This window comes from Ambystoma mexicanum, chromosome 6q, assembly GCF_040938575.1.
Source record: "Ambystoma mexicanum isolate Mex_15411 chromosome 6q, UKY_AmexF1_1, whole genome shotgun sequence".
Classification (NCBI taxonomy): Eukaryota; Metazoa; Chordata; class Amphibia; order Caudata; family Ambystomatidae; genus Ambystoma; species Ambystoma mexicanum.
Window position 1 is genome coordinate 1176467236 of NC_090937.1, and position 23728 is coordinate 1176490963.

Sequence of the window (23728 nt, forward strand, 5' to 3'; positions counted from 1 at the left end):
ATACCCTGGTACAGGAACATACGGATGTCTCCATCTGCCTGCCCAGCAGCCCGCCCTGCCCATGCCGACACCTGCGGCACGGATCAACTAGACTAAAACCTACACGTCGTTAGAGATGCCATGACGACCTAGCCAACGGTCAGCACACCCGTGCAAATATACACACCGGACACTCCCGCACCAATCTACACGAAGAATATACTCAGTGCTATGACGTAGGCGACAGACATACTCACGGACGTGCATCTTTATTATTTTCCACATAGGCTCTCAAAATGCAGAAACGCAAGACGCATCATGAACTCATCTAAAGAGCTTGCTTACGCTTCTCCTAAACTCAGGTGCCATAATGAGAAATATAACGAAGACACGATACTGGTCATAAGACAATATGATACTATAACCTAAAGCGCCTGTGCACCAAACGGTTCCACCTATACACCAGGCCTAAGTAGGCCGCAAGCAAGAGCTTCCATGGACGTTAAAAGAACAAGAGTCAGGTTGCTGATCCTGCAGAATGAGCCCGGCGAAAGCAAACAGCCAAGGTCGCAATGTTGCAAACCCACATTCCGAAAGCAGACCATCAAGGGCACGATGTTGCAACCTCGCACGCCGCACACCAACGTTAAAGTCACACCTGCAAATTAAACCAGGCACACAGTGGAAAAACAATATTAATTGTGCAGAATTCTGCCTCAAACACGGTCCCACCTCACGTGACCAAGCCGAACCTGACAGGATGCCAAGCCCAGGAGGAAGAAGGCGTCTGGATCCCTCGTTACAAGGCACAGGCAGATACAATTAAAAGGCTCAATGGACATCTGCGACAGTGGGAGTAGTCGGCCTTCCAGCTTATGATAAGTCCTCACATTGTCTGCACGTACTCATAGTGAAACATTGTTGCAAATGACAGGTACACCGAGAGCTGGGAACAGCGATGGTCCCAGGCTGGGAAGCTTGCGGGCGCACCAATCAGAACATGGGGCTCTTATCACTGAAGCATTAACATTAACCAATCATCAGGGGTCTTCATGTAACAATTCTCATGTATCTAATTGTAGGGACAACCCAGATATATCACCTGACTAACCCTTGTCCACTAATATTGTTCTCTATACGTATGCTATACTAACCCTACCACTCGAGCAACCAATTAAGAGTGGCGATAGGTTTTTTGCTAACTTTCCAAGGTGACGCAAGTAGCGCGTCATACTAAGGTAAAAAGGGCCTGCAAGCCCCACGATTGTGTGTGTGTCAGGACGGACGCGTACGATCCTTGACCCATCCCTGCCGTTTTTGTCTAATAAACAGCAGAGTCACCTTGCTTCTTGCGTGTGTCTCATACTCCATCTCTTTTGGGATATACGGGAGGAGTTGGGGCCTCCCTGCCCGGAGGTCTGCGGACGGCCCGGCCGACCCCGGCAGAATTTCCCCCCCGACAAGTTGGAGGCACTGCTGAGATCTGTTTAAGATCCGCTTTTTTATTTTTTACTTTTTCCAGGTACTCCCGTTGCGAGGAGGCCCAGCGGCGCGGCCCCCTCTGCCGTTGCCCCCTTCTGAGGACTACAGGACCATCGCGGAGCTGCGAGAAGACCGGACAGCGCAATCCGGATATTGGCCGTCGGGAGCCAGTTGAGAAGTATCCCGCCCGCGGTTGGCGAGTGTCCAGACGTGGTCCAGACGAGGGGAGGTGGCGAGCCGCTTGGAGGGGTGCACGCAGTCGAGCGGCCCCGCATCAAGAGAACTTGGTGAGCATGCCACGCACAACAAGCAATGTGAGATCGTGAGGGAGGGGGGAGGAATTAAATACGGGAGGTGGGAGGTGTTGCACAGGTGCGTGGCGAAGGTTTGACAATTTAGTGTTGGCAATGGAATGAATGGTAGCCGAACAAGTGCGAGAGCAGTCGGCTACGTTACGCGAAGGGGGGGCGGAGCACGAAAACATCACGTGTGGCCGCTCGTAGAAACTGATTGGCCTAGGTCGCGACTACGTGTAAGGGTGGGTGTGTGTGGTTTCCTACGATTTGGCATTTATTGATCAATGAGTAGATGAGGATCCCTATTGTTCGAGCAAGAAACTCGATAGGTAGATGACGTTTCCCTGTAGGCGGTAGCTAGTTAGTTGCCCAATACGGAAGATAATTGGCTGGTTAAGCCCTCCTGTCGAGGGGCATATCACACGCGAGGCGACGCAGCGTGCGCAGTCCGATTATATTATTGATTTGATTACCTTGTTCCAGGAGTGACAGGAAGACAGCTGTAAGGTTAACGGGGGTAGATTGCAAGTGTATTTTGAACTTAAAGAATATATGAAGAACTTACCAGTAGCTCGAAGAGATCGGTGACGTCACCAGTGGGGCTTTCATAGGATATCGCGAGCACAAGGCATCTTCGTTTTGAGAGTGGTGGGGAAGAGAAGTGTGGTAAGGGAGTGGAAACGGAGATAAACGGTAAATGAGTTGATCGGGGAAAGGCGAAACGGGGGACGTGGCTGCGCACGGAGAACGCCGGCCACGGAAAATGTAGAAGAAGGAGGAGGAGCAAGTGAAAATAGGACGACTGTATAAGAACGTCATAAGGGGTACGCAGCCGCAGGGGGCTACGTGCGCCTCAGCCGCAGGGGGCCGTAAGGGTGTCGTATAAAGAAAGAAAGAAGAAAATATACAAATGTAAAATACTATATTTTTTATAATTTTCCTTAGCGGACTATCGTAAGTCCCCAAACTTACGGGGCCAGGTAACGATATAAGGCTGTATATTGTAAACTGCTAGTGAGATAAACTGCTACCAGATAGGGGAAGGGTAACAAGTGGAGCGCTACTATGTCATACGGGACAGGATCGGGAGGGTGGGGGGAACACCCTCACTATCCCACTACAACACATATGCACAACACTGCCACCCCATAGGGAGAAACTGATTAAGTATAGCATAGAATGGACCCAGGGGACGGATAACAAAATGCTAACACCGTGGCCGCCTAATGGTAGCTTCGATCCATATACCCAACATTCACTATTAAACCATCTGCACAATACATACAAGGGGAAGAAGTTGGCAAACCACGTGGAGGTGTTTAACTTATGGAGGATGTTCCAAGGGTCCCGACCAGGACCAAATGGAATGTTCACTATGGGGGAAATACCGGAAGAAAAAGAGATTAAGGAGGAAGGAGAGGATGGGAAAAAGGGGAGTGCAGACCCAAAGAACACAGGGAACGGAGGAGAGGGAGGAGAAAAGAATAATACATCAGATGACATAAAAAAGGAACCGAGCAACGATATACCCCCAGCAAAGGGAGTGAAAACAGAGGGAGGGGGGTTGTACCCTTTAAGAGAATTAGGAGAAATAGAAAGAGGACAGTTAAGGGCGGCTGAGGGATACTCGAACCCGGCATACAGCCCTCCACCATATGTGGCTCATAGGAAGATGCCAGCAGGGGAGGGGAGGACTGGAGAAGACCAGACTGTGGAAATAGGAAATGATGAGTGGGTAGCTGCACAGATATTATTAAAATTACGAGGTTCATTAACAGGAGAAGAGAAGGAGGTAGTAAAGAAAACAGACGAGGATAATGCCAGGGTGAGTGAAATGAGGGGGGAAGAGCTGTTACGACAAAAGGAAGAGATTTTGGAGGAACGACTAGCAAAATTAAGGGATGAGCAGAATGAATTGATCAAGCAGCTCGAGAGGGAGGAGAGAGAGAGAGCGAGGAAAAGGAAAGAAGGTAAGAACGAATTGGTAAAAATAAGGGAACGGAATGAGGAGCAAAGGAGAGAAGCTGAAAGGGTAAAAGCAGCAGCAGAAAGGGTATCAAGAGTAGTGCTGCGAGAAAAGAAAAGGGAAGAAGAAGAAAAAGAAATGGCAATGTGGAAGAGGAGATTACTATCAGAAACAACTAAGAAATACGAAGAAGGGAGGGTGATAGAGAGTATAGTAGAAAGAGAAAGGGTGAAATGGGAAAGGAAGAAAGAGGATGAAAGAATATTGGAACAGATGAGCAGTGAAGTGATGGAGGAATTAAAAAGGAAAAGGGAGGAAAATAGTAGGGAGATGGAGGAGAGAAATGAAGGAGAAAGAGAAGATAGGAGAAGGGAGAGTGAAGCATGGGGGGATGTATATGGAAACACAGAAGTAGCAACAACATCAGCACAAAGGGGAGCGGTTGATAAAGGAGAAAAAGGAGAACTGGACCTAATAGACTTACTAACAGTAACAATCAAGGGGAAAAAGACCGAGTGGGGGGTGCCGTTTATGACTGACTTTTGTAGTGAGGAAGAAGAAGGAGTGGAGAAGGAAGGAAGAAACAGTGAAAGGGAAAGCTTAGATAAACTATACATCACCCGGACCAACACAGACTCACCATGGATCAGTAGGAGAAAGGATGAGCTGGAGAGAAGTGAGGAGGGAGAGCAAGGAATAGCGGAAAGACAGACACATGAGGCCGCACCATCCCCATCCCGCCCTCCCCCATCGCACCCTACATGCTCAACCACCTCACGCTCGTTACGCAAAATAAAACTCGCGCCCTTCACAGACGAACTGACACCCTATGCATGTCGGCTTAGAGACCTCCATAGTCGCAGGCAGGAAAGACGAATACACATGCCCACATTAAATACAGGAAATGATGGAAGAAGGGGAAAAGATGGAGAAGAAAGAGTTACGAGCAGGGGAAATACGGACGAAATTGACGATGTAGAAGAAAGGGAAGAGGAGGAAGGGTGTGAGGACTCGATATTATGGAACACAAAGGGTGAAACGAGACATAACTTAATGCCACTTTTGGAGAGAGGAGGGGTTAGACCACAGTATGTCCCTTGGAAGCATACAGATAAAGAAAATATAAAATGCAGGCTCCCATCATTAAGTGGAGGTGCGGGTAAGTGGATATATGAAATGGAAAAACACACCGCAGGACAGAAACTGGCAGTAGGAGATGTAAAGGGCCTTTTAATATCGATATTAGGGGATAGAGCGGATGACATTTGGAAGAGAGCGGGATTCCATGGGGTAACAATAACAAACACATTGCATGATGGGGCACCATTCGCAAACTGCAGACATGCACTATGGCAGGCACTGAGGGTACAGTACCCAGACACATCAGACATAGGTGCAATTACCTCCCGCAAGATGCGTGAGAACGAAGATCCTGTTGATTATATCCAGGAAATCCAAGAGAAGTGGCGCATGGAAACTAGAGAACAATGGGATAAAACACCAGCAATATTTTACCATATACTAGTACAAGGGCTCCCAGAAGGAGTTCAGAAACAACTAAAGAAAGTAGTGGGAATGGAAGCAAAACCATGGCCAGAAATACAACTGACTATAGTGCATCATTGCAGGACATGGCAAGGAAAAATGAAACAAAAGGAAGAGGACAGGAAAACGGAAGAGGCTAAACTAGTACAGAAAAAGCTTACTAAATACACAATGGAAGGGGCACTAATAACTACGCCTACAACAATGACCCAAAGCCCCACACAAGTAGTGGCTGCACAAGATTCATCCCTAATACCACCTTCACAGACTATAACACAACAGGCGCCGCCACTCCAACCATACACGACCAACATGGGAGGAGGACACCCAATGGCAGGAGCTGGGTATTATAATTATAACAGGGGGAGAGGAGGAATTATGAGAGGGAGAGGATACGGATATAACACCCAACAGCAGGTGGGGGGACTTAGAAATTCCTACCCCACAGGGCAACCAGTATACCAGGACTACACAGGGAGCTTTCCATGGCAGAGTAGGGAACCACAGGTGTGTTGGAGTTGTGGACTATTAGGGCACATGTTACGCACGTGTAGAGTTAGACCAGGAACACCATCATTGGAGTGAACAGGGACAACCAAGGCCCTCACAGGAACAGCAGGGCATACAGCAACAGCAGACGTTGCAACAGGGAAATGAACAACAACTAATAACACAACAACAGCCACAGACATATTCACTGCCACAACAACAGGTAGCGATAACACAACCCCAAGCACAACAAACACAACTGGGTAGGGTGACAGTCTTGTGACACAACCCTTACACAGGAAATGGCCAATCGTTGTACCCTCAATAGGACTGCCCACAGACGGCCTTGGTGTGTCCCATCCTGTCAGTAACACCTAATAGTGCGGAGGAACCACGCATAGAGGTAACGATAGGTGACAAAAAATTATCATTCCTTGTTGACACCGGGGCGACCCGGTCTTGCATAAGGGAAGGTAAATTTAAGATGTCAAGCGAAGCCATGAACACCCAAGGATTCTCTGGGGCTAGAGGGTTGGTTCCCTTTACTGATAACATTCCCTTATCTATTGGAGATTATGATCTGTCAGTTCCACTTCTATATTATAGTGCCTCACCAGTAAATATACTGGGGAGAGACATAATGAACAGGTTGAATATGACGATCTCCTTTACTGAGGACGGCATAATTTGCTCTACTCCAGGGATTAGCATGCTCACAGCACGACAGATTATGCAAGCATACTGCGGACAGACAGCGATTAGGGCGGAGCCAGTAGATGGCAAACTATTTCAGTATGGAACAGATATGGCATTTGCATGGATGCCAGGGATAGAAGGGAAAATATGGAGGAGGCCAGCAGCCTATCTGTTCAGACCAGAAACACCTGTTAATGAACCAGAAGGAAAGGTGGTTCTAATGGACATTGAGAGCATTATTGCAACAGCTGATTACATTGCTGTACATGCCCAAGACAGAGAAGGAAGAGCATGGAGGGCAGTGATAGCATTAGCAGAAGGATGCAGGCTCACCCAGGTGTCAGATGAGGAGCTGTTCTCAGAAGAAAAGGAGGAAGGTGAAATGGTGTTTATGATGAGTGTGGAAATATGGCTAAGAGTGGCTTACAAACAAGTAGCACAGAAAATTGCAATGGCACTTGAGGCACCCGCATGCACCCCAGTCCCCTTCTTTAAGGAGGATATGTCAAAGGTACCCAAATCATTGTGGACTACTAGCCCCTATGACGTGGGGTGCGCAAAAAGTATAGGGGGAGTAAGGATAAAATTGAAAAAAGGTGCAATACTCCCCAGAGTGAAACAGTACCCACTATCAAAAGAGGCAGATGAGGGCATATATGAAACCATAACGGCCCTTATAAATAATGGCATATTGGTCCCCTCAGAATCACCATGTAACACGGCTGTATACCCAGTGCGCAAGGCTAAAGGGGGGTCTTGGCGCTTCATACAGGATCTCAGGCCCTTGAACAACATAGTAGAAGCAGAATATCCCATAGCAGCAAACCCGGCCACAATATTGTGTGGCATTCCAGCAGAAGCATCACGATTTACAGTGATCGACCTTAAAAATGCTTTTTTCTCAATACCATTGCACCCAGACTCACAAGATCTGACGAGCTTCACTTACAGAAACACAAAGTGGAAGCACACCAGATTGCCACAAGGGTATTGCGAATCACCTTCAATTTTCAATAGAGTAATACAGATGGATTTGGGTAACATTGAAGTGGAAAGCACAGTGTTGCAGTATGTGGATGACATAATAATTTGCAGTACAAACGAAAGAACATGCAGAGAGGACTCCTTAAAGATGTTGACAATATTGGCTGAAAAAGGTTACAAGGTAGACATGGAAAAGATACAGTACTGTCAAGAACAGGTACTTTACATTGGTCAGCTTATATCACAACATGGAAGAAAGATTGCACCACAAAGAGCACAGGCCATTTCAAACACTCCAATGCCACAAACAGTGAGGGAACTGCAGCAGTTCCTGGGGCTGTGCAACTACTGTAGAGCATGGGTATTTGATTACAGTTCGTACATAGGACCCCTGCTTGAGGCGTTAAGGGAAGCTAATAAAGGGGAAAAAAAGCTGGGGTGGACGATGGAAATGAAAGAGGCTTTTGATGAATTGAAAGATGCGATATCAACTGCTCCGGTACTGGCATCCCCAGACTATGAGCGACAATTTTTTATATTTTCACATTGCGACTCAGCAGTAATGAAAGCAGTGTTGGCTCAAAAAACAAGCATGGGCTACAAATCAGTAGCATTTTACAGCGGCCACTTAGATCCTGTGATGTTAGGTCACTTCCCTTGCGAACAAGGTCTCGCCGCAGCTGCTTTTGCGGTGGAAAAAGCATCAGCAATAACCATGGGGTGCCCAACTACACTGTTTGTGGAACATGCACTATTTGCGATATTGAATAAACCTAAGTCCACCCTAAACACGCAAAGAGCATCAGGTTATGAGATCATTTTATCCAGAGCTGAACTATCAATTGTTAGATGTAGCACGGTCAACCCTGCAAGGTTCCTAGCAGAAGTAATTGAGGAGGGAGATTATGCCCACGACTGTACGCAAATAACTGAAATGTACTCATGTACTAGAAAGGTTGAAGAAAACGCACTAGAGGGAGGTGAGCTCTTGTTTATTGATGGGTCATCAACTATCGATCAAAGGGATGGTATAAGGAGGACTGGGGCAGCAGTGGTAAAAATGATGGAGGTACCGGTGTGTGTGGCAATGAAATGTGTACAATTACCACAGCATTACTCCGCTCAAGCAGCGGAATTAGTTGCACTGATCTTGGCGTTGAAGGAAAGCTTTGACAAACGAGTGACCATATACTCCGACAGCGCATATGTTACATCCACTGTCCACTCAGGGCTGTCGAAATGGAGAAGAAGAGGGTTTAGGAGAGCTGATGGCACTCCAGTGCAACATGCCCTCTTATTGGCTGAACTAATTGAAGTAATAAATGACCCCCAAGAATTAGCTTTAGTAAAATGCACCGCACACACCAATGGTGAAGACCACGTCTCGAAAGGGAATGCAGCAGCAGACGCACATGCGAAGTATGCTGCATACTTTGGTGAGATATGGAACCCCCCAGAGTCACAGAGAGGGAGGGGAATGGCTAAGGAGATGTTGATAAGAGAAGGGTACACCCATCTCCCAGCCACACAGATTATGGAGCTACAAGCGGCTGCACCAATGGCCGAAAAAGAAATATGGGTAAAAAGAGGATGCACAATGTCACCAACCGACGCACTATGGCGCCAGGGTGGCACTGGAAAGGTTGTAATACCATTGGCACTTTTGAACACCGCCCTGAGCCAACTACATCATCCAGCCCACACAGGCAAGGAAGTAATTGCAGCACGAATTAGGGAAGACTGGTTCTGCCCCGAGTTAAATTCTCATGTGTCAAATTTTATCAGCAATTGTCTCACATGTCAACAGTTTACGGCCGGCCATACTCTAAAGGTGATAAGAGGTACTATACCCCGGCCAGAGGGACCCTTCTCCATATTGACTATGTTGATATGATCAACATATGTCAAGGAAATAGGTATATGATTGTAGTAGTATGCCCATTCCCGAGGTGGATTGAAGCAGGGCCCTGTTCACACCCAGATGCATTTAGAGCAGCTAAATTCCTAGTGAGGGAGGTCTTCCCCAGGTGGGGAGTGTGCAAGGTGTTAAGGTCAGACAATGGCCCACATTTCGCAAACGAAATGTTCCAGCACATCACATCCTTGCTCAACATCAAGCATAAATTTGCATGTGCATACCACCCACAGGCCAACGGTGTATGTGAACGCCTGAATGGCCTATTAAAGGAGGCAATTGCAAAGATACAGCAAACAACAAAGAAGAGTTGGTTATATTGCCTTCCATTAGCCCTATTTGAGCTAAGGAATAGACCAGGGTCCGACCACCACCTCGCCCCTCACGAGGTGGTTACCGGACGTCAAATGCGCCTTCCCCTAACGCCAACATCAAGAGCATTTATCGACCACGAAAGTACAGCGAGTGTTCTTGGTGATGAAATGTACCAATATGTGTCTTCTTTGATTACTAGTGTAGTGTTTGTGTCTCAACAGCTCGAGCGCACACGGGGCGGGTCTAACAGCAATCAACAAGAAGACGCGGATAAAGAATTGGAAAAGGAAAGACTGTGTAAAATTGCTAAAGGTGACCACGTACTACTTCGCAATTTCAACAGGAAGTGGAATAGTCCACGATTCACTGGCCCCCATCTGGTAGAGGAGGTATCAACGAGAGCAGTAAAGCTACAGGACAAGCGTGCCTGGAACCACCTACACGATGTAAAGATCTACAAACTCCAGACCCGCCCCAGCGCCACCGATAGGTCCATTGGGAGAACAGCAACAACATCACCAACGGAGGAAGAAAGTTCTACCACAGCCAACGGCCCAAGTGTTCCCATACCCTGTCACTCCCCAGATTCCCCAGAGACAATAACTGAAGAAGAAAGGGGTGAACCCCATACTGCCCACCCCATGGTCACACGCTCAAAGAGTAAAGACACTTCCGCCAGTTGAGCCCCAAACCCCCTGCCCATTGACCCCTACCCCCACTGTAGTAATAACTGAACTGAAGGACATTGTCTTGCACACGTACACATGTAAACACATGAATGCTTTCTTTTCTTTTCTCTCGCACATGCAGGAACTGCGTATTATTGTACTGCTAAGAAAATAGATAACTAACAAATTCACTGCCCAGGAGTAGATGGTACCCTCAGACGATAACTACCCAGAAGAATTGTCACACCAATTTGTATATGAAATAAAAAGGCCAACGTACCTGAAAAGGAGAAGGGTACGTGTCTACTACACAGCATTCCTCTTGGCCATAGAATACTCAATGCCCCACCTCCACCCATACTTGCCTGTCCTAAGAGATAGATCGCTTAGATTAGCGTGGGAACAGCTCTTCGCCTGGGCACTGAATGACTATTTGATAGGGAGAGCTTAAAAAACAACTAACATTTAATAACCAGCATATTGAGAATTTTCAGGCGGGCAACTTTAACGTCGCAAGAATACGCTGCTGGACTGCAGCAAGGTAAGAGCAAAATGCCGGTGAAATTAGCACGTGTAATAAAAATAATAGGGATTTTGATGATCACCGGGTTCTTGGCTGCCTCTGTATGGCAGTACAGCTATGCTATCAATATTATTGCTGTACCCAAACCTAATCCACCCCCATCCCCAGCTGCAACAGGTGTTACGTCAGGTGATACTAGTAAAATTGCACACAAGCAAAATAGAGTTCAACGCAGCACATACTCAGATAATAAAGGTATTGACAATTATATACAAGATTCAGCACACGTCTCAAACAACATATGGTACCAACTCATGACCCGCATCGGTAAGCAGACAACAGAGGACAGCTGCTACGTTTGCTCATTAATACCATACGCCATGAGCGCTTCTCGAACATTCGTTGCCACAGAAATAGATGTAAAGACAGCACAATGCATAATATACTTGGCACTGTTCCAAACGAAAGGAAGATTTCAAGGGACAGTGGTGCATATGGTGTGGAAAACACGAGACTCATACCCATACGAAAACAACTTCCTCAAGACTTATTTGAGTTACCACAAGAGCAGTTTACATGCTGAAGCATTCAGATACATAACAAGTGGTCCTGAAAAAGGGGAAACAAAGAAAGTAACACTGCAGTATTTACCATGTGATTGGTACGCCACTGAAGTTCCTGGTAAACCAGGATGCTGGGAGAGGCCACTGGTGACGATAACGGGGAAGGTGTACCTGGACAACAAATGGGAGATAGGAGTGATTGGCAGCAACATGGTGACAAAAGAAACTATTTCAACTATCGATGCACACAACCACAGATGTTGGACGACTTGGATCAAGTACGTGCCCATGCTCACGTGGATAGAGACGGATGAAGACCCAATAACAATACTGCCGCTGACTGCGCCTAAGGTATACTACCAACATAAAGGAGAGGTGGACGTAGGATACAACACCAACTGTGCAAGCGTGATGGAGTTACCTGAGGGGGGAGCAGGAACAGCAGTGATAATGGACCATTACTGGGCCTGTGGAGAAAAGGCATACCACACACTGCCCCCTCTGTGGAATGGTGTATGCACGATGGTGCACGTCAATGTACCATCACTAGTGGTACCCCAGAAGCATGTGAATGTGGGGAACTTTCCCAAAATGGATGAAGGGGACAAGAGGAAGAAGAGATCTGCACCACCTCAGGAGGAGCCAGGGAACAGGAACAACGGCAATGATACTGTCCTAAATAGAGGGAAAAGACAAGGAGAACCTCTGACAGGAAATTACCTATGGGGAAGGTCGGAAACGGCACTCACTTCAATTCCGCCAGAACACAGACTATTCAGCAGAGCAGCAATGTTCTTCTCCTCAATAATACATCCGGGACTGCAGGCTTACGCAAACGCAAAATGGCTCCAGATAACTAGATGGGAACTAATGATGACCATCAATTCTACAGTAAATGGATTCAACGCAATAAAAGAGGAGCTGCGAGCTATAAGGATGGTAGCACTTCAGAACAGATATGTATTGGACCTCCTCACAGCCATGGAAGGAGGAGTCTGCGCAAAGATAGGACAATCATGCTGCACGTTCATTCCTGCCAACGATGCTGACAACGGTACACTGACAGAAGCAGTTTCACAATTGATGGATGAAAGTAAAGGTGTGAAAAAGGATGAGAGCTGGTTTTCACTATTATGGTCATGGATGCCATCGTGGCTGTCAGATGGACTGAAAATTATAGTTGGTTGTACTATTTTGGCTGGAGCTACACTGATCATAATAAGATTTTGGAAGGCCCGGAAGGCACGCACCACTGACGAGTTGCTTGAACTGGTCGGTATGCACCCCTTGATGCCAGCAGATGACGGCCAACACACAGGCATAATCATACAAGAGAGAGAGAAGTTGCGCAACCGGATCATCACCAACCACCTGGACCCACCATCTGTGAAGATCAAGAACCCAAGAAACCCCAGGAGCTACATAGGGAAATGGGTATACTGTACTCCTGGAGGAACCTGTGAATATATGTATTGGTCATTTGAAGATCATGTTAACCACTATGGACATTTAGGAGGAATAACTAAGATATGGAGAGTAAGAGGAGATAACGAAAAGGATATGTTTGTGGTCGACAAGTCGACCAGAGGGGGGACTGAAGTGGGAGAATGGAAGACCAGGCTCCCGTCCTTCCCCTCTCGCGCCTGGCCTAAAGGGTCACGGCCCAGGCACCCGCCACGAGAAGAGTTTGCCCATCTACCAGACGACCAAATACCCTGGTACAGGAACATACGGATGTGTCCATCTGCCTGCCCAGCAGCCCGCCCTGCCCATGCCGACACCTGCGGCACGGATCAACTAGACTAAAACCTACACGTCGTTAGAGATGCCATGACGACCTAGCCAACGGTCAGCACACCCGTGCAAATATACACACCGGACACTCCCGCACCAATCTACACGAAGAATATACTCAGTGCTATGACGTAGGCGACAGACATAGGCTCTCAAAATGCAGAAACGCAAGACGCATCATGAACTCATCTAAAGAGCTTGCTTACGCTTCTCCTAAACCCAGGTGCCATAATGAGAAATATAACGAAGACACGATACTGGTCATAAGACAATATGATACTATAACCTAAAGCGCCTGTGCACCAAACGGTTCCACCTATACACCAGGCCTAAGTAGGCCGCAAGCAAGAGCTTCCATGGACGTTAAAAGAACAAGAGTCAGGTTGCTGATCCTGCAGAATGAGCCCGGCGAAAGCAAACAGCCAAGGTCGCAATGTTGCAAACCCACATTCCGAAAGCAGACCATCAAGGGCACGATGTTGCAACCTCGCACGCCGCACACCAACGTTAAAGTCACACCTGCAAATTAAACCAGGCACACAGTGGAAAAACAATATTAATTGTGCAGAATTCTGCCTCAAACACGGTCCCACCTCACGTGACCAAGCCGAACCTGACAGGATGCCAAGCCCAGGAGGAAGAAGGCGTCTGGATCCCTCGTTACAAGACACAGGCAGATACAATTAAAAGGCTCAATGGACATCTGCGACAGTGGGAGTAGTCGGCCTTCCAGCTTATGAATAAGTCCTCACATTGTCTGCACGTACTCATAGTGAAACATTGTTGCAAATGACAGGTACACCGAGAGCTTGGAACAGCGATGGTCCCAGGCTGGGAAGCTCGCGGGCGCACCAATCAGAACATGGGGCTCTTATCACTGACGCCATTAACATTAACCAATCATCAGGGGTCTTCATGTAACAATTCTCATGTATCTAATTGTAGGGACAACCCAGATATATCACCTGACTAACCCTTGTCCACTAATATTGTTCTCTATACGTATGCTATACTAACCCTACCACTCGAGCAACCAATTAAGAGTGGCGATAGGTTTTTTGCTAACTTTCCAAGGTGACGCAAGTAGCGCGTCATACTAAGGTAAAAAGGGCCTGCGAGCCCCACGATTGTGTGTGTGTCAGGACGGACGCGTACGATCCTTGACCCATCCCTGCCGTTTTTGTCTAATAAACAGCAGAGTCACCTTGCTTCTTGCGTGTGTCTCATACTCCATCTCTTTTGGGATATACGGGAGGAGTTGGGGCCTCCCTGCCCGGAGGTCTGCGGACGGCCCGGCCGACCCCGGCAGAATTTCCCCCCCGACAGTTGCATGTATCTGAACCCCTCTCCGGTGGACAGACCATATTGCTGCTGTAGTTCCTCAAATGACCAGAGTCGTTCATCTTGTGTGATGTCTGCCAGGGTGTCAATCCCTTTCACCACACAGCTCTACAAGTACCCCACTTTCAGCAGTTCCCCAAGGTGTGCGTTGTGCCATATGGGCTGATCAGTCGGCTTTCGTCCCCACCCTATGTCCTGGTGGGCCTCTGTCCAGACCTGGCACGTATGTTTCATTGGTCCAGGTAGGGCCCTCAAGTATCGCTTCCCCCCGTATAGGGCCTGCCTGGACGTCTGGTCTCTCAACCTTTTCTGCTCCACGGCAATGTGCGGGAGTGATTGGTCCCCATGTAGCCAGTCGTTTACCATCCCCAACTGGGCAGCCCAGTAGTACTTGCGCAAGTTGGGTAGGCCTTTTCCTCCCTCCCACACTGTATAAAATCTATATTGATGTGCTAGTAGCAGTGCTTCTCCGAGTTACTGAGGAAGCTCATGAAACTGGCTCTCTACCCACTCGTATGTCAGAATCTATGTTAGTACCGATCCTTAAACCCAAAAAGCTGCAAGATCTGTATGACTCATATAGGCTGCTGTCAATGCTAAATCAAGATGTGAAGATCCTAACAGCGCTACTGGCGAGCCAACTGAAATGGGTCATTGGGTATTTAGTACATCGTGATCAGACAGGCTTTGTACCAGACAGAAGCATGTTATTGAATCTAGATAGGCTCCAGTATGTCATAGATAGATCCCAGACTTTGGATGCCTCCTATGCAGTGGTCTCATTGGATGCAATCAAGGCCTTTGATTCAGTCTGTTGGCAGTGGATGTATGCTGCCTTAGAAAGGTGTGGACTGGGCACTGGGTTCTCTCGGTGGATAAAGTTGGTTTATTCTGCACTTGTGGCTAGGGGCGCACAGGTAAATGTGTCCATGCCCTGGAGTATATGCAGGGGCACCAGACAGGTCTGCCCTCTGTCGCCAATGTTGTATATACTCGCACTGGAGCCCCTAGCAGCGTTTTTGCAAGCTGAGTTTGCAGATGCAGACATTTTAATTGACGGAATACTACATAATCTCACTGTACACCGATGACTGCCTCTTGTATATGAATGACCCTGAGTATAACCTGCCTATGATTTTGGGAGTGTTGGATAATTTTGCAAAACTTACTGGTATCACCTTCAGCAGGGAGAAGTCCTGTATTTTCCCACCTGCTGGGCTTGGCATGCAGAAAATATAAACTCTCCCACAGTTAGGGATTCAATGGGAAACCAACACATTTAGGTATCTGGGGGTAAACATAAGACACCAGGCTTGAAGCCAACACAATGAGAGCAGTGCAAGGGATAGAGGCATCTATGCATTTTTGAGTCAGTTACCACTCTCCCTGATGGGGAGAGTTGCGTTGGTCAAAATGGTTGTACTCCCTCGTTAGCTATATTTCTTTGCTAATGTTGCCTTTTTGATTCCGCAATACTTCTTTAAAGCCCTGGACACTCTTGTAAATGGGCTGCTTTGGGGCCGTAAGTGGCAAAGAATTGCGCTCTCAACACTGCAAATAAGACTTGTAGACGATGGGGTCCAGCTGCCGAGGTTTGAATTATATTATTTGGAGGCCCAAACACACCATAGAATTAGCAGGTTGGCTGATGCGGAATGTAGTGAAGTTAGTGTTCCTGAAGGCGGCTTTGTGGATTGCAGATTGCTGCTTATCAGACACCCCACACATACTGGGTTAAAGGAGTCAAATCTGGGATAGATAAGGAGGATTTTAAGCTTGCAACGCTATGTTCCCCAGATATTCCCCTAGCCGCGACCCTATGCCGAAATAAAGAAGAATTACTGAAGTTTCGGAGAGGGGAGGGATCAGGCCTTGCTACCTGGGGAGATATCTTTAAAGAGGGCGTATTTAGAGATTTTACTGAGGTGTTAATGAGTAGGGGATAAATAGGGGACACTTCTTAGGGGACATGAAATTTATCAATTTTCCTAAGGCACAATGGCCCGTATGGTCTGAAGAACCCAAATGTAAGAATACATTGTCCACGCTATATGGTAAAGAAGATGGGTGGAAACCAGTAACACGCCTGTACCAAAGCCTACTCACAGGTGCAAGCACCGTTGTGGAGCGAATCTAGAATATATGGGAGGCGGAATTTGGAAGTGTGTTTGACGAAAAACAGTGGGATACTGCACTACTGATTGTAAAGAAGGTCCCTAGGAATGCTGCAATTGAACATCCTTTATTAAACGTACATCATACCTCAAAGGGTTGCACATTTAATAAACAGGTGTCCCCCAGATGTCCATGGTGTGGTGGTGAACCAGTGGACTTTCAGCATATGTTCTGGATGTGTCATAGACTATGTGCCTTGGCTCCAGATTCAGCGTGTGATGGAAATGGCAGGTGTGAGCCGCTTTGGGTGGACCCCTATGGAATGCCTGCTTGGTATACACCCCTGCCCAGAAAAAGCTAAATACGTGGTTAAGGCTATGGATTTGGTCTGTGTTATCGCTAAATGCGGAATATCTATGTCATGGAAAGCGAGCCCCGGACCATGTTACAATGCATGGTGGAGGCATTGGCTGAGGTGGTCGGAAGCGGAAACAGTGGTATTGTATAGAGCATTGAAGGGCAGTATGACTGAACCTATGACAAACCTGCATGCTTGGAATGCACTATTGGAGGCTATGCTGCCACGCTCTGACTGTAAACCACCTTGAGGAATATGCCGTTTATGCAATTTTTAGAATTATATGAACATAGGTCTACTGTTTTTGTTTTACTGCACTCCGAGGTTTGCATAATGTTATGATTCCGATACCTCATGTTTTAGATGCCCCCCACCTGCCGTATCATCAGCTTCCTAACCTTGTTGACATGACCAGTGTTTTTTCAGATGAACATGTCCTCCTATTGCTATGTTGTAGGTTTTGTGTGTACTGTTCTTATGTTTATTCAAATTACAATAAAAAGATTAATAAAAACAAAATTAAAATACAGTCATGTAAAATACCTTCGTAGGAAGACAGATTGAAAGAGATGAAGAAGGTGGTCAAACAACAGCACAGTATAAAGGAGGAACATGATAAAACGTTAAACATGTCGGCTATTAACATTTAAACTACATAGTAGTTACTACATTAACTTTAAATTACATAGTAGTTTAAATGTGTGTTTGACTTACAGGGCAGTAGACAAAGCCATCACTTTTTTCATCAATGAAAACTAATCTGGTCCCCGTGGGATCGGGAAAAACCTTCCTCACACCAACAGTGTGACGATATTCATTCACATACTGCCAGTCTTCAATGTAGAAATACTGAATAACACCAGTCTTCGCATGTAGAAGAAAAAAGGATGCATGGATGAAAACAAGTAATACATTATCATTTTGAAAAGTTGGTGTACAAATGTCAAAAACATATAAACAACATAGTTAATATCATATTAAATATATTAACGCTGTAAAAAGTCCACATATCCACCAACATTTATAATTTGCATCTGAGGTATGGAAGTAGGGAATTCAATCTAAGCCTCAAGGGGGCATCTCTCTGCCTGACATCAATCCAAGCACCTTTGACAAATCTTAAAATCCCCATGGCCCATATTTCTAAACAGTGAACTAGTTATTTTTCGTGCAAATAGCTTTTGCATAGAGTTCAGACTAAAAGACATTTTCACATTAGTATGTCTGTCAAAATTATAAATTACTCACCGTAGTGACTAACGTACTCTTAGTCCTTAGTCCCCTTTCCTCCATACTGTATGGGGCGTCCCTTCCAAGGGACGGGAGACGGAAACTTTTTCACCAGAAAAAACCTTCCCCTTTAAATTTAGAGGCACGGAGGGGTGCGGCCCAGGGAGCATGCGCCACACTTCAGTCTCCTTTGACGCATCAACAATAGATTTAACGTTGCCTAATGACACCAGTATTATTAGGGGGAGGTTGGTGGGATGTATGGAGGAAAGGGGACTAGAGTACGTTAGTCACTACGTTGAGTAACTTATAATTACTCTTACGTCCCGTCCCCTTTCCTCCATACTGCATGGGCGATTACAACTGAATGTAGCCCCAGGGTGGAGAGGATACTCTCCTAAGGAAATAGGTTCCTGCAAACCGCCTGTCCGAAAGCTGCATCAAATCTAGAGCCGGCATCCAAACAGTAATGCTTGCAGAAAGCCAAGGGAGTGGCCCAAGTGGCCGCCCTGCTTATAACTTGCCAAGGGACATGGCGCTGGAATGCGATGGCCGTTGCCTTGGCCCTGACTGCGTGGGCGTGCATGTTGGCCGGAAGCGGCTTGTGCTGGCCCTCGTACGCCATTTTGATGGCCGAGATAACCTGGTCTTGAGCCTCCAAAGGTGACGGACAGGGCGTCCGATTTGCGGTAGCCCTTCGTCCTTATGATGCTGGAAATGCATTGGAGGGACAGGGTCTCCCTACCCTTGTACTGTAGTCCTTTTTCATTTGTGTTCTGTATTATTTTCTGTCCAGGAGTCCATGTGGTACTCCTAGCAGTGCAGCACTTCCTGATTTTGGTTTGGTGTACAGACCCATGGGAAACCCTTATGGCACTCATGGGTGGGGGCACAACCCTGTGCCCCTAGTGTATGTTTTTGGCACCTGTGTGTGACCCACAGAGCAGGGTATGGGCTGGTGGCAGCTCTATGCTGAATTTGACAGGTGCTCTGAGTATCCTCCATTTTGGGGATACTCAGGCCCTGCCATTGTAATCAGTTGATTCCTGATAGGAATCAGGATGGCCTCTTGCTTTCTATTGCCTGTTACCTTGTTTTCCCAAAGTCCTGGGAAGCCCCGACTCTGTCCCTTTCCCCTGACTGGCTGTTGGGTGGAAGTTCCATATATGGTATTGTAGTGAAGTCCAGGCCAGACTGGCTGGAGCCTTCCCAGTGACTGTATGTTGTGGGTACACCCTGTGGGTCGGACCTGGGTGAATGGAGCCTGTGACCAATATGCACTTCTTGTTGTGGATGTCTGGTTACTAGTATGAAACTCAATGACTGAGACAGCCCTGCCCGAAACTGGTATGAATGCAGTGTGTAGTGTTGAACGGCTGGGTACTTGTCCCAATACACATTCCTTGTTATGAGGGTCTGAGAGGGAGGAGAATGGCCTGAATGCACTGTATGCCTGATTGGCTGACTGACTGCTGAATGCCCTTCTGAGTGATTGGTTGCCTGAGTGTGACCCAGCAGAATGAATGGGAGATCAACTAGTATATCTGGGGGCCTCTCACTCCTAGAAGTCGTTCAGAAGCTGAAGTTGAAACTGACGCTTGATCTCTACAACCAAGCCCAAAGAAGGTGATTGACTGCTGTCTCCCTTCGGCGAAATCCGAAAGCCGCAGAGCCGTCAAGACTGATCCAAGAGAGGACCTGGTTAGGCGCCCTCTTCCCGAGCTCCGAGGGACCATCGAGCACCAATAACCTTCGCTGAAGCTCCCTGGAAGTCAGACCCTCGACAGGCTGCCAACCGGAGACGGGGACCGCCGAGGAGAACAAAGATAAGCACCGGACATTCCGTCCACCATCGTCGACCAGGATTCGGAGGTTTGCTATAACCACTGGAGGCCCGTCGAAAACATGTTGCCCAGAAGAGGGGACTGCTTGATGCTGTGCCATCGACGACCGGAGCCGCAATGCTCCCTTGATTAAAACACTTGATTCCCAGGCGCGCTCGTCCGCACCACCCACCGCCTTATCCCACCGGAGAAGGCCAGGCCGTCGACGCTCTGAGGAACATCCGCCGGTGGGTTTCCCACCACTCAAAGACCGTAGATACACCGGACGACCCGACGCCCTTGCTGGGTAACAGCTCTTCACAATCTCTTTGCAGTCCTGAACTATCGACATCGAGGTGCCAGGCACGCCTCTTCCTTGCAGGACGTCTTCGACCCGGTGTCGACGAGCCCCACCAGGACCGAAGCTGCCGCCTCGACGCCGAGTTCACTTTCTTCGAGGGATCTCGACGATCTGCGGCTCCTGCTTTACAGGGAACAGCTCAAGAAGGATCCGTCGACGACTTGTCGTCGAACTTTGCTATTCCAGGTACATTGGGTTGGTAGAAACATTGTAGAAGTAAATAAGACTTATTGAACAATATATGAACTGGGCTTGTAGTGTATCTTTATTTTACAGGTTGCCTAGGTAGGGGGATCTCCACACACAACTGTGTCTAACGGTAGGGGCAAGTATTCTGCCAATTGTTCTAACCAACTGCTTTCTCTCTTATATCTATTGTTGGTTACCTTTATTAATTGACATTTGACCAGAGTATACTTTAATGAGATCTGATAATAATTGTGGCACCACAAAGTGAGTTATTGTGATTGTGTATATAACCTTGAACCTTAATTATTTAAAGACTGTGTTTTAACTAATACAGTGTGTGGACATTCCGTTGTGTGCTTGTGGACTACACTGTACTTAAGAACCAGCCTGCATCACCTCCTGAGAAGCTAGGCCTTGATTGTTTGACTACGTTACCAATAATAGAGAATCTTCGCTGGGGTCCTCTGTGCCTCTCCTCTGCCATATAGAGAGCAGAAGTACAGACACGCCCCTCCAGTCTTTACAGTCCTGTCCAAGTCAAATTTCAGGGCACGCCTGACATCCAGGCAGTGCAGCACTCTCTGTGCTTCGTCCTTGGAATCAGCAAAAAACGTAGGAAGGACAATTTCCTCGTTCAAGTGGAAAGCAGACGGCACCTTGAGTAGAAATGCTGGATGTGTCCACAGGACTACTTTGTCCTTGTGAAAGGTAGTATATGGTTCCGAGGCGACCATCGCCTGGATTTCGCTGACTCTACAAGCCGAGGAGAGGTCGACTAGTAAGGCCGTCTTGATGGTGACCAGCCTGATGTCTGCGGACGCCACTGGCTCGAACGGTTTGTGCGCCAGGGCGTCCAAGACTATGTTGAGGTCCCACACGGGGTGCGGCCTCTGCACGGGCAGGTAGAGCCTTGCGAGCCCAGTCAAAGGTTTATTGACGATAGGATTGGAGGAGGAGAAGATCCCCTCCTCCGAGTTCCTGTAAGCTCTGATGGCTGCAAGGTATGTACGGCAAGTGTCAACCAGCACGCCCGAGTGGGCGAGGTGGGCCAAGAAGGAGAGCATGCCATCCAAAGTATATGCCAGGGGATTGATTTCTTTGGAGTCTGCCCAGTGGCAGAATCTGGTCCATTTGCTTTTATATTGGGCCCTGGTAGCCTTGCGGCCTGTATGATTTCCAGATCAGCCTGCAAGAGGCTGAGGTGCCACAGCGTTACCTGCTCAGGAACCATGCTGTGAGAGCTAGTTTCTGTGGTGCTGGGTGGATGACACTGCCCTTCCACCCCCAACTGTGCCAGAAGATGTGCTGGGCCCATCGGGAGGTGAATCGGCGGCATCCCCGAGAGGCTGAGCAGCTCCAAAAACCATGGCCTGGCCGGCCACCATGGAGCTATTAGAATGATGTTGAGTTGGCGAGACTTCTTGATCTTGCAAATCCCTCTGTGAATTAGTGGTGTGGGCGGGAAGGCGTACGCCCCCCATGCCGTTCCACTGCAGCCAAAATACGCCGCCCATGGAGCCAGGGCCCTGTCTCTGCCAGGAGGCGAACTGAGGGCACTTCTTGTTGTGCCAGGTGGCAAAGAGATCCACCTGGGGATGACCCCACCTGTTGAAGATCTCCTGAATAAAGAGGTTGTTTAGCTGCCACTCGTAATTGTCCGCTCCCAGCCTGCTGAGCCTGTCCGCCTCCAGGTTGGATTCCCCCAGGAGGTGGACTACCCGTGAGATAGATGTCGTTTTCCAGGGCCCACTCCCACATGCTGATTGCCAGTCTGCACAGAGGAAGGGATCTGGTGCCTCCCTGCTTGTGGACATAGTACATGCTGGTCGAGTTGTCTGTCTGGGTGAGGACAACCTTGCCTCTGAGAAGTGGTAGGAATGTCCTGAGCGCTAGCCAGATGGCGTTCAGCTCGAGCCAATTCATGTGGTATTCCTGCTCCTGTCGAGTCGAGGTGCCATGGACCAAGAGATCGTCCAGGGTGGCTCCCAGCCCTTGAGCGAGGAATCCCTGGTGACGTTGGCCTGCGGGGAGGGCGGCCGAAAGGGCTTGCCCGCCCGTAGGTTGCAGTCCCTGGACCACCATGTCAGGTCCAGGTGGAGAGATGGAGGAAAGTTGATCATCTCGGATTGAGAGCCCCGCTCCTGGTTCCATGAGGCCGCGAAGTGCAGCTGAATCCTCCTCATCCTCAATCTCGTGTATGGAACGGCTAATAGGACCGCCGCCAAGAGACCCAGGAGATGCTGGTACCACCATGCCAAGGTCCATTCTCTGCTAAGGAAGTGGGTGGTGGCCCTCTTGATGGCCGAGATCTTGTCCTCTGACGGAAATACCTTCTCGGAGCATGTGTCCCAGATGAGGCCCAAGAATGTCAGAGTCTCCGTGAGCTGCAACTGTGACTTCTTGAGGTTGAGCGAGAAGCCCAGGTTGTGCAGAGTGTTCATAACGGCATGGGAAGAGTGGTGCACCGCTTCCGGAGATGTAGCCCTGACGAGCCAGTATTTGAGGTATGGATATATGTGGGGGTCCTGCGCTCTGAGGAGGGCCGCCACTGTATTCATGAGCCTGGAAAAGACCCTGGGGGCCAAGTTGATGCCAAAAGGCAGGACCTTGTATTGGAAATGGTAGCCCATGATCCTGAACCGTAGGAAAGAACGATGTGGCTCCCAAATCAGGACTTGTAGGTAAGCGTCCTTCAGATCCAGGGAGCACATCCAGTCTCCCTTGTGCAATGTCTCCGCGATAAAAGCTGGCGTAACCATCTTGAATTTTTGCAGGGGTAGGGAGAGGTTGAGGGTGGAAAGGTCCAGCACCACTCTCAGGCCTGCCTGGTTCTTCTTCTGAATGTCAAACATTCTGAAATAAAAGCCCAAGCCTCGCTGGGAGGCTGGGACTTCCTCCACTACCTGGCTCTCTACGAGCAACCGGATCTCCGCCAAAAGAGTTGCTGTCCCAACCTGTGGGAGTGGAGGCGAGGAGGGAGGAGAGGCTAGGATAGGGAGGCAGTATCCCGTGGAGACTACGGAGAGGATCTAGGGGTCTGTGAAATTCTGGCGCCAGAAATGTGCGTGGAGAGCGAGCCTGTCCCCCACTGGAGAC

The 23728-nt window shown here is 48.1% G+C and overlaps 1 protein-coding gene across 1 annotated transcript in view; it reads right to left on the reverse strand.

Moving 5' to 3' along the window:
- The window catches only part of WDR19 (WD repeat domain 19), a 2828275-nt gene that overhangs the window by 1550531 nt on the left and 1254016 nt on the right, over positions 1–23728 (reverse strand). The window contains exon 15 of the mRNA XM_069631788.1: positions 17744–17893. Within this exon, the coding sequence (XP_069487889.1) occupies positions 17744–17893 (150 nt within the window). The remainder of the gene's footprint in view (positions 1–17743; positions 17894–23728) is intronic.